The sequence below is a fragment of the Electrophorus electricus genome, chromosome 6, assembly GCF_013358815.1.
Source record: "Electrophorus electricus isolate fEleEle1 chromosome 6, fEleEle1.pri, whole genome shotgun sequence".
Lineage (NCBI taxonomy): Eukaryota > Metazoa > Chordata > Actinopteri > Gymnotiformes > Gymnotidae > Electrophorus > Electrophorus electricus.
Genome location: NC_049540.1, coordinates 22165 through 34343, shown reverse-complemented (window position 1 = coordinate 34343; position 12179 = coordinate 22165). Strand labels below are relative to the sequence as shown.

At 40.9% G+C, this 12179-nt stretch overlaps 1 protein-coding gene and 1 long non-coding RNA gene across 2 annotated transcripts; one reads left to right on the top strand and one right to left on the bottom strand.

Annotated features, from left to right (window-relative positions):
• Positions 1-3055: 3055 nt before the first annotated feature.
• Positions 3056-9938, bottom strand: ckma (creatine kinase, muscle a). The gene is given in 11 exon segments (XM_027029511.2): positions 3056-3404; positions 3406-3513; positions 3515-3546; positions 4092-4281; positions 5759-5882; positions 6367-6520; positions 6523-6537; positions 6848-6980; positions 7227-7381; positions 7744-7946; positions 9827-9938. Coding segments are annotated over 10 exon segments (1143 nt in total). The 5' UTR covers positions 7937-7946; positions 9827-9938; the 3' UTR covers positions 3056-3365.
• Positions 9939-10356: 418 nt separating this feature from the next.
• Positions 10357-11154, top strand: LOC118241580. Its single transcript, XR_004776211.1, has 2 exons — positions 10357-10403; positions 10736-11154. It is a non-coding gene; the product is annotated as an uncharacterized LOC118241580 (long non-coding RNA).
• The last annotated feature ends 1025 nt before the right edge of the window (positions 11155-12179 follow it).

The following is a 12179-nucleotide window of genomic DNA, read 5'->3' as shown; positions in this document are numbered from 1 at the left end:
ATTGTTTTTCTTGTTTTTTTTAAACCACGTAACTATTTTGTATGTTCTCTTGTTGTTCTGTGCTGAAACTCAAATCTGAACACCTCACCCACCCCGTCCCATCTCCCACCCCCAAGTCTCTGTGGCCTGTAGATCATTAGATTAGATGATAGGCAATTACACCAACCAATCACAGTACAGTTTGCCTTATATCTGACTGTCATCCAGACAGTGATTAATAGAGTACAATATCAGATGCACATCAGTGACTCTAATAAAAATAGTTCTGGGTTAACGTAGTAATTAAAGTCACCTTAAACTGGATATGTTTTGCTTTGGTTAATGTCATTAGTGTGAGAAAGCTTACCTACTGGCCCGTTCTGGTGTTGAATGCAACCAAGCAGAGCAAACTTTGGAAATAAATTTCCTTTCTGTAGAGTGATGGTTCTCTGAAAAATCAGGAATCAGTTTATAAGTGGCATCAAACGACTAGTCTGAACATGCTGCAACCGTTTCTGCTTTCGTCATCCCTCATGAAGTAGAAAAGACAAGTCTATTTATTTGTTTGTATAACATTTATTTGTTCTTGTGTCACATTATTTATTTCTATAACATTTATTTGTTTATTTATACAGTGCATTTCAGACACAGGTAATTCAAAGTGCTTTACATAAATGTGAATAGTAGCATACAAAGTTTGGGATGAAGGATGCAGTAAATTAAATAGACGTCTCTATAAAAAAAAACAAAAGGAAACAAAACATAAAGGAATAAATTCTAAAAAGAAAATTGCTAATGTAATTTAATTAGACTGTGATTTGTTGAATTACCCTTCAGGAAGTGCCCTCTGCCAGTGACTAGCTTCTAAGAATCACCTCTCATGAAACTGCAAAGAAAAAACCCTTTTGCTTTTATCCAGTCAGAGTGGGTCTGATTCCATACAGTGTGATGTTACAGGAGTCTTTGAGAATGGGGCAGTGTCATTGGTTCTGCCTTTGCCGAGTGCGTGCACTAAAGAGACGGAGTATACATTTGTGTTGAGAAATGGGACAGAGCCTGCTAGGATAAGGGAAGTACAGAAAAACCACAGATGAAAGGATGAGTGCTTTTGACTTTAGATGCGTTTTCCAGTCCCAGGTTTATGTGAGCTCAGCACTGCACAATTTATGTTTCTCATACTCCAGCAGACCTGAAAATAAGAAGAAATATAAGGTCATCAATTGAATTAGCGGTTTTGTAGCTTTGATAGCAGTATTTTATGCGAATGGTGTTTGCAGTTGACTTTCAATTCCAACTGGAACTGCTCCAAATCAGAATGTCCAGGTGGGCTCAGGCAGGGAAACCCTCCAAAGGTGTTGTAGTGGTGCTCTCTGATGGAGCTAGGAGCCAGTGCTGAGGAGACTAGCAGCCTTTTCCTAAACATGCTCACAAGCTTACCTGTCCTACAACTCACCTTTAACCTTTGGTCTAACCTATGTGCCATACAGGAGCCCTTCTGCTGTTCCACTCATTATGATCATTTCTCATGTCTGTGCTCCTTCGTCTCCTTCTGTGGGTGTTTGAGGGGAAAGATGAAAATACTGATGGTTACAGCTCACGCACTGAATCACAGGACATTTTTGGCTGTGTTTGGACTGTAGCGGAGACACTTCCCATGTAAAATTCTAAGCAGTATATGAGAGTGCAGGTCTAAGCCGGTTTGGGTCTGTATCTGTTAAACGTGTTCTTAGATCTCTGTGCACTTGCTTTGACTTGAATCAGCTGCATCCTATGGCTCTTTGGCTAATACCCAGAGCCTGCCACTGGAGGGCACTAATGTCTTAATGTGAACAATATGTGGATATTTGCACAGGTATTTAATTTATTTTCTAGGATAACTATCTTGGGAGAAAAAATACTGGGTTTATATCAGTCAGACCTTGACTGCATATAAAAATGAAAATAATGCTGATGATGATAATATGACTGTAGTATTTATCTTAGACTTCCAGGTTAATTCCTAGCTAGTGCAGAGTGCCTCTGCTGCCTCTCCAGAAGCGTGTGTGTGTGGTGAAGACAGTAACATACAGTCCTGCAGGACTTTGCAAGAGAGGGAAAAGGGGAGAGAGAGAAAGAGAGAGCAAGAGCTTGATCAGAGACAGAAAATGTGTGTGTGTGTGTGTGTGTGTGTGTGTGTGTGTGTGTGTGTGTGTGTGTGTGTGTGTGTGTGTGTGTGTGTAACAGGTTTGACAAAAATCATTGGAGGTGTGGAAGTGTGTGTGGGGGGGGTGTTTGACTCGATGGCATGCTGTTTCTCATAAAGCATTATTTTAATATGGCAGTATGATTAAGAGATCATGACAGACAGACAGGATTGATCGGTCCCACCAAGTTCAGATGGGTTCAGATGATTTGCAAGAAGAATTTGTTTGATTTTGTTTTTCCAGAAGTCGTGCGCACCTCTGGCAAATAGAAATGGAGACAAAAGAACTGGAGAGAAATAAAATGTTACTGATGGAATTATCACCTGCGTTTTTTCATTGAAACATGTTTGGACCGCCCTTAAAATATACATGTTTGATTTCCAACTTTGTGGTGTAATATTTTGTTGCTGGATATGTTAGTTTAACTGTGTTTATATGGCCTCCTTTACCCAAATACTAAGGCAGGTAATGCAGTGTCTGTATCAAGGTAATGTAACACTGTTGTGCTTGAATAGCAGTGCCATTATAAGGGGTATATGGGTACACTTCATGTCATTATGGTATTTTTTTCATGAATATATGGGAAAGGGTGGTTTTACAGGCCTAAGATTGTGAAAACAGGTCCTAACCCTAACCCTAAACCCTTACCCTAACCCTAAAACCCTAAACTCTAAACCCAAACCCTAAACCCTAACCAGAACCCTGAACCCTAACCATCAGTCATAAATAGCACCTCCACTGAGTTTTCCTGCTCTAAACACTTAGTTCAGCTCACAAGTCACTTGTCACACTGAGAATGGGCCAAGCAGAGGAAACGCTGACCTGGGGCTCTGAGTGCTGACCTCTGAACTCCATGGTTTGAGTTTGCCAAGGACAGAGAAGATGCACAGGTGTGTGTTTCATTGGGGTACTTTTATTGAGCTTTTGACTAATTGAATTTTTACAACCAGTTTGAACTGAAGGTGAAACAAATGACGCTGGGGCCTCGAGACCTGCGCCATGAACCTGATCCCAAGGTGAACTGAAACACTGAGCAGTGCAGACAACAGAGGGAAATGTCAAAAAGAGAAAGGAAAAGAACAAGAAGAAAATGACAGAACCAAGAGTCAAGCAGAGTTTCAGTGAAGCAGCATTCTGCCTGATGGATAGATGTAAAAAAAGAAGAAATGGAAGGAACATGAGGAAAGAAAAGAGGGAATCGCTCTACTTCTGGGCAGGGATCATGCTGTCAATGGCCTCTCCTTTCTTCCAGTTTCTTTTCCATTTCAATCATGAGCTTGACCCCGTCCACCACGCACTGCACCTGGTCCACCTCTGAGGAGCCGATACGGTCAGCGTTGGAGATGTCAAAACACACCACCCACTGAGGCTGTGTCCACACCACCTGAGGGGGAAGAGAAAGGGTGGGAAGTGTGAATATGTGTGGTGTGTGTGTGTGTGTGAGAGAGAGAGAGAAGAGAGAGAGAGAGAGAGAGAGAGAGAGAGAGAGAGAGTGTATGAGCGTATATGTGTGTGTGTGAGAGAGAGAGAGAGAGAGAGAGAGTATGAGCGTGTGTTTGTGTGTGAGAGAGTGTGTGTGTGTGTGTGTGAGAGAGAGAGAGAGTGTATGAGCGTGTATGTGTGTGTGAGAGAGAGAGAGAGAGAGAGAGTATGAGCGTGTGTTTGTGTGTGAGAGAGTGTGTGTGTGAGAGAGAGAGAATGTATGAGTGTGTATGTGTGTGTGAGAGAGAGAGAGAGAGTATGAGCGTGTGTGTGAGTGTGTGTGTGTGTGTGTGTGTGTGTGTGTGTGTGAGAGAGAGAGAGAATGTGTATGAGTGTGTATGTGTGTGAGAGAAAGAGAGTGTATGAGCGTGTATGTGTGTGTGTGTGTGTGTGGGTGTGTGTGTGTGTGTGTGTGTGTGTGTGTGTGGGTGTGTGTGTGCCTCGTGCCTGTGCCACGTTTCTGCAGGCGCAGTCTGTTCAAGATCTCCTCAAATTTGGGGTGTTCACTGAGTTTGGGCAGCTTCACGTGGACCCCTCCACGCAGACCTGTGCCGAGGTTTGACGGGCAGGTCAGGATGAAGCCCAGATGTTCATTCCACATGAATCCATGATTATGCTTCTTGAACACCTCTTCAATCTACCGTACAAAAAATAGCAGAAATGAACATAGCTGCATTACTACAGTAATGATGCATCTGGGTCTTAACTAGAAAGCTGGGGAAGTCCAAAGTTAAAATGGCGATAACAACAAAACTCAAATTTTCAGTAAAAAAAACTCAGAATGCTGAATAATTTAATATCTTGCTCATTCTTGTATGGATCAGATCACTTTAAAGTGGAAGTGTCTTCTCTTATCGATAATAAAGGTTTATAAGAACCATTCATCTAAAAATACATTTAAGATGCACTGATCTGTAATGAATTTGATTGCTAATGACAATAATCCTGAAGCTACAGCGCCACCATATTGATATGCCAAATTATTAATATTATTTAATATATTATTATATTAAAATCGATTATTTCATCAATATATCCACATCCAGTCTCCCTGCTTTAAAACTGTTTTATCCAGCCGCCATAAACTACAAGGTCCTTTAATTAGTTTAGCGGCATTTTATTTGTATTTGGTTGAAAACAGAAGAAGACAGTGTAACATTCAGCTCTTCAGGGTAGTACTGTTGGGGACCTTGTCCCCCATGCAAACATGATAAGGTAAGAAACAAGCTTTTATATCAGTAATTTTAGTTTGACTCAAAGTTTTTATTATTCATCTTATGTAGTCTTTTGCTGTTAGCAATAGTCCCCTCGGTTAGCTAGCAAGCTAAGGTCAGCTAACTTTATTAAGACTTTCCAGTTTTAGTTTCTGTACAAACTAATGGTATCAGTATTAGCCATCAGGTGAACTAAATTAACGTTGATCAGTTGCAAGGAAACTATTTTAAAACCCGACGGTTACCAGTGCTGCCTAGATAGCAGCTGAATGGGTGGTAACTAATTATTAGCTAAAACAAGCACTTCATAATACATATGAGCCATACAGCCGTAAAGTGTTGAAAGTAATTACTGCCTGTGGACCTGTGTCACATTCTCTTCACTGAAAATCTGAGTTTTCCTCCCTAGAAGAAACAATGTACCGATATTTTTGGGCAGAGCAACATAGCGGATTAAACACTTCCAGTGACCTCACTTTTCACTGGTTAGCAGTAGCGATCCAGTTTTTATTAAATCAGTCGTATTTAATGGTAAGCATTAGCACATTAATGTGTTTGTGTGAGAGATGTAAAGAAATTGGGCACGTATTTTGGTTTTCTGACTCCTATTTCTAGGGGGCAGTAGAACGCGACATAGTATTTTTATTTGCTATCTAGAAGCCAGATAGAAGTCGAGTGGATGTTCCATCCATACTTGTTTCCTCTGTGATTTCTTTGGGTTTACAGTTACCGTGAGTAGCACTGATTAGCAGCTCACACATACGTTGTACAAAAGTAACTGTTTTTGCATACATATACGTGCATATTGACTTCATAGTGTAGTGTTAGTTACATAGTGTGTGTGTGTGTGTGTGTGTGTGTGTGTGTGTGTGTGTGTGCGCGCGCGCGCGCATTCTGTACCGTGTTCAGACCAACACAGAAGCGTCTGAAGACCTCTTTCATGTTCCCGCCCTTCTGCATGGAGATGACACGGAGGTGGTCCTCCTCGTTCACCCACACCAGGAAGGTCTTGTTTTCGTTGTGCCTGATGGAAGAGGCAGACAGACTGAGGAGAGAACGAGCTGTGTGCCTGATTCTTCAAGCTCTAACCCCTAACTCTGAGCCTGCCTGCATCTGGGCCTGGAGATCTTCTACCCTGTACAGTTTAGTAACAACCCTGAACTCAAATCCTTCAGTAGTATCGCAGTGTTATGTCCAGGTGCGTTAGATTAAAATTGGGCATGCCTGTTATGTTCAAGTATATACTAAGTGCAGCAATGCCACACCCTAAGTCTTGCCCTCATGCATGCTGTACTCTGGTCCCAGTAATACACACTACACCTTACCCTTATGATGCATCGTACCCACAGTATTTTATACTGTTCACAAACTTACACTCTCCACCTAACCATGAAGCCTGCACCCTATAATTTAACTTGGTTCACACACTCTAAATGCCATAGCTCAAGTCTAATCATGGGCCCTATACTCTCACCCTAACCCTACCCCTACACCCTTCTTTTACTCACCAGATGCCTCTGGCGTCAGGCCAGTCACGGGCCATTCCTGCAGCCAGCAGCAGGGGGGAGACAGGCTTGTCAAACAGGAAGTGGTCTGCGATGAGCTGCTCCTGTTCAGCATCAGTCATGGACTTGAGGGGGTAGTACTTACCCTTGAACTCACATCCAGACTGTTCAGAGCTTAAATGAAGAAGCATTTTATTATTGTTATATGTGTATACATTCTTTTTATTCTATTTAATTAGTAGTATAAGATTTAAAAAACAACAGTTGAAAAGTATGAAAAGTACAATATAAATAAGGTGTACCATTCATATTTATATTACATAAATATACCTGTATTATTAAGATACTACCATTACAATCTCTATGACAAGAAAAATAACCAAGCACTGCAACAGTTTAATTAATGACATTTGTGTTTGTGTTTCCATGCTTCCATTTTTATTGAGTTTGGGCGGTGGGGTGGGGGGTCTCTGAGGAGCCTCACCCTCAACAGACAGCTTCTCCACAGCTCTGCGCTCTCCACGGCTGTTGTGGGGGGGGAGGGCGTAACCCTTGATGCTGCGTCCAGTACGAACGCGGCTGCTCAGAACATAGTTGGGGTCAAGGTCATCACCTCCCTGTGAAGAACAAGGTGCAAAATCCACAAATACGTCTGGTTCACACTAGTGCGATTAAAACAGTTCTGTTTGTTAATATTCTAAGCTTTTGCATCAAATTAATGTTTAATTAAGTTTTACATATGGACCATTGCTTGTTAAGGTTATATTTTATTACCATTATTTAGTAAAGTATTAAAACCAACTTTTTAAATGAGTGTACTTATCACACATAGGCTTGGATAGTTTTGGCTAAAACTGACTGACCTTCAGGTTCTCAAAGTTCAGGTCAGTCTTGTGCTTGTCTGTAACTTTGTATCCTCCATGGCGGTCACAGATGACGGGGTCAAAGAGGTCCTTAAACACCTCGTAGCTTTCCTCATCCCCAGCTATGCAACCAACAGTCATGATGAAGGGGTGACCTGGGAAAAACACAGAGGCAGAGCACAATCAGACCGAGCCAAAGCAGGGGCTGAGGGCAGTTAACCAATCAGACTGAGACAAAGCAACACCCAGGACTCATGAGATGAATGTGAGATAAATGCCATTCTGGTCAGAATATACAAACTGCTTTTTTTCAATTATGTGAAGCCTGTGTGGTGTAATTTTCCAACTGGCACATGAGCATTCTCAATGAATCAGCTATTCGGTAAACCCTCAAATAAGTTACATTGTTGGATTATGGCTGTTTTTGACCCAGTGACACCTTAATAACCTGTAAAATGGGTCACAAGACTCTAGCTGCTGGAAATAAACTAGCAACACTGGTTCCTTCTCCACTCACCAGGGTTGTCAACACCGGTCTGAATGATATCGTCCAGTGTGAAGCCAGTGGGTGTCTGTTTGTTTCTCAGCTTGGCGTATATCTCCTTGGTCAGCGCCTTGGCCATGTGGTTGTTGTGCTTAGAAAGGTCGGGATACTCATCGTCCACAGAGAAGTTGAGCTTAAAGTTGTTGTGGGTGTTTCCGAAAGGCATGATTGCGTTTCTGGCATTGTATGGAATAAAGGTTGAGACAGGATGAAATGAATTAAAATTTTAAGTCATAAAATCTTGTTATATAATTGTGCTGATACTTTAATGAGTGAAGAGAGATTTTTACTGTACCTTTGTCATTTGAGAAAGATAATAGGTGTGTATAATAAGCCACTCAAGTACTCACAATTTTTGTTTTAAAAGTTGTTTTTATGTTCTTTCCTCAGTAATGTAAGATTTGTCCTAGGTAACCGGTAGGGTCTGCACAATCGTTATCTGCTACGTCTGTCATTTACATTTACATTTACCTGTCAGTGCTGGAAACCTTAAAACCAATGATGTTTTTAAATAAATTACCACTAACACCAGATAACTGCTGCTGGGTTTGTAAGGAGTTACTCCAGTCAAGCTTTTAAGAGCACACAACACAGCATCTACACAAACAGCTGTAAATATTATAGAATTCTCAGTCGGTTGACAGCCTCTAGCTCTTCAGCTGTCATTTGATATGGCTGAGAAAGGGTTAGGGTTAGAGTTACTCTAGGGTTAGGGTTAGGGTTAGAGTTACTCTAGGGTTAGGGTTAAGGTTAGAGTTACTCTAGGGTCCAGTTGGAGAGGCATCTATTTTTGCGATAGTGCCTATCTCTCTCCCTTATTCTCACATTACATCCAGTCTCACTACACAGAAAACATCATGTTCCAATCACACACACACACACACACACTTTAAGAGTGTATTGTGGCATAATGCCCTCATGCTGCACCCTGGTTCAAAATCTCAAGGCACTGACCTACACACAGCCACACAACGATTGTAACCCTTCATATGCTGCCCTGTGTCTTACATGGACCTTCTCTGGGACCCTAAGCATCTCAGGCAGGTTTCTTACATCACATACTGCATAACTGTCTGTGTCAGTGAAGAGTTGCATGGTCTTGTTGGTTCAGTATAGAAACATACAGTGCAGCCTGTGTTGTGTGAAAGGCTCCTTATGTAATCCTAATCCGCAACCATGTTCACCTTTGTCAGTCAAATTAAAAGATTTGCAGCCCAAAAACCTCTGCTTAGCCTTAAATGGTTCTGGATCTGAATTTCCATCAGCACCTTATTGCCAGATAATGTAGCCTTTAATTCATTGGGTCCTGCAGAGAGACAGGACCATGTCTGATATGACCAGCACATGACTAAGGTCTGAAAATAGCCACAGGAAGAGACCCTTTCTAAGTGAAGGCATAGCAGCACCAGTCTATATTTATCTGGAGAAAAAGAGAGGAAGAGTGCTGATTCCGGATCAGGGTTTTTTTGGCTTTTATATGCAAACAATCAAAAATGTGTAGATAGCGGAAACTTTAGATCAGAGTACATTGATAAAAATGTATCCTTTTTTTGCCCTTAGCAAATCTGTGGTCCCACAGGTCAAACCACAGGCTGTCAGCTGAGTTATGGGCAGACAGCTGTACAGTAGAAATATAACCACTAGGACCACCCTCTCTCCCACTTTAAGGCACTCTTAAATCCACCTGCTACACTGGAGACCACCAGTATTAGTACAGCCCTAAACCAATTAGAAATGAATACATTTTGTTTCACAGTTTCATTCATTAAAATATCAAATTTACCAAAGTTACTGTAAACAATACATAAGGATTACTGTGGAGTAAGTAAATTACATTTTGTGCAGCATATCCACTAAGCTTTTATCAGTTAGGGAAATTATATGTAAAAAGAGCATTTTAAGGTATTCTTCTGATGACATCTATTTAATTTTTCTAGAGGTTTCACTGAAACTCATCTTGGGTCTCCTATTTATATTTCCAAATCACTATTTCAGCAACAATCCTGAATTCTACTACTTTCAAAGAATGTTGGTTGTAGTTTTTCAGTTTCTTTACCTGTGCACGAGACAACAGAGGTAACAGTCCTTGGGATCAGTTCCTGTTCACCAAAGCCGAAATAGGGGTCACCCAGTTAAGAAGGGTTCAGCTCATCCTTATATACCGCTACGCTCTGTGGCAACAGGATGATCCCTTTTAGAATCTAACTTGTGATTGGACAGGGCCCTTCTTTGCTCAGTTTAGCTTACAAAAGGGTTGAGCGTTTACATTTCCGTCATCTTAGATGGGGTGTCTGCTGAGATCTGGCACTCTCCCCAAAGCCCCTTCCTCTCCACCCCATACAGCTGTCCAGTGGGTAGGAGGGGAGGGGGACATGTAAAAAGGCTGAGTGGCATATGCATGCAGGGACAGCTTGTGTATGTGTGGGGGTGAGTGTGTATGTGTGTGTGTAGATTGATGTGTGGTGATGGGTGTGTATGTGTGTGGGGGGTTGGGTGTGTGTGTGTGGTGGGTGTGTGGGGTGTGTTTTGGGTTGGCCCTCCACTTGGGAAGAGTTCAGTAAGTTGAAATAAATCTGTTTGTTTGTCAGGGTCACAAATGAACCTGAGAGAGTCAGCCAACCTTCGCTCTCAGGGTAAGAGTCTGATGCTCAACCTCAAAAATGATCAAGATTAGATTTTATTACCCACCGCATAGTTGCAGTTATCAAAGTGCAAGCTGTGAAATGTTATTATTATTATTATTATTATTACACCAACAATAATAAGAAGAAAATATTCAGTTCTACAGGTTAGACCACACCATTTAGAGTTATATCAGTCCTGCAGTTTAGTTCCATACTGTTTAGTGTTTTCATTGCTCTAATTTATACACTAATCAGAAAATACAGAAAATTAGAGGCTGGAATTATGGCACTTGTCTGATCATTTTAATCCTGTCTGGATACAAATCTTCTTGGTTTTTCAGACAGATATTGACTGGTCTTGGAAGAAAAGATTTTTGACCACTGCTACCAGCTTTATTTAGTTTCTTAATGTGTGGATCCATCAGCGACCCTCCTCAATTGCAAAAGAATGGATGTTTTCCCACTCTATACATGAAACTAAAATCACAGGTTTATTAAAGGAGCCATTATAATCATAGATACTGCTATAAGTTATTACTGGCTATCACTGAATTCCTTAAAGCTGCACTATACAAGACCTGTTTGTTAAAACTGTAATATCTGGTAAAATTTGTCCTTTTGCTGCAAGTCATCGTATAAAATGTGAAATATTAATTCAAAAGTTGTCAGGATTTGGTGAGAGTCTGTTGGCACAAGTTAGATGTCTTTACATGTTAAATGACTGATTAAAATAAAATTGCACTACTATTAATTAATTGAACACTTCTAGCACTTGGTTTGGTATTTCACTTATTGTTGTTTGATATTGTATTTGTGCTCATCATGCATTTCTTTCTAGGTATCAGTGTTCACTTCTGTATCTAGCAGTATTCTAGTTCATTGATATATTTGACTCTAACCTTTTGTACTGGCTAAGATACATTCTATGAAAAGATGACAAAGCACTTTTGTAATTTACTGTGGAAAAGTGTGTCTTCCAAATGGACCTTGATGGGCTGATTAACTAAACCCTAATCATAAACCTTGATTGGCTGGTTAACTAAACCCTAACCCTTGGTGGGCTTGTTAACTAAGCCCTAAACCTAACCCTTGATGGGCTGGTTAACTAAACCCTAACTCTAACCCTTGATGGACTAGCTAACTAAACCCTAACCCTAACCCTTGATTGGCTGGTTAACTAAACCCTAACCCTAACCCTTGATGGGATGGTTAACTAAACCCTAACCATAAACCTATCCCTGGATGGGCTGGTTGACTAAACCCTAAACTTAACCATGGATGGGCTGGTTGACTAAATCTTAACTCTAACCCTGGATGGGCTGGTTGACTAAACCCTAACCCTAACCCTTGATGGGCTCATGAGTAAAGGGGGCATGGCTCACAGCACTGAAAGTTACTGAATGGAAAGAGAGATATCAGTGCATATGGAGACACTGGCACAGCAAATCCAGTTGTCCTCTGTGGTTTCACCTACGGCTCAAAACAAAGAAACAGAATTGAATAGAGTTGGCAAGCTCAAAGAGACAGTAACAGAGCTTGACCTTAGACTAGAATAAACATGGGCTTGGCTTTTCAGAGTTGGTGACAGCTCAGTGACCTGAAGGGGTTCACAAGAGAAGATTAGTTGTTGTTTTCTGAACAGATAAATTATTTTTGCTCATTTGCTAGCTAACTACTGAAAATAATCAGACAAATTATTGTGGAATTTAATGTTATCTTTGTAATGCAATGTACACTTTTTTCATGAAGTTTTAGACTTTAGCTAACCTTACCTGGCTAATTCAC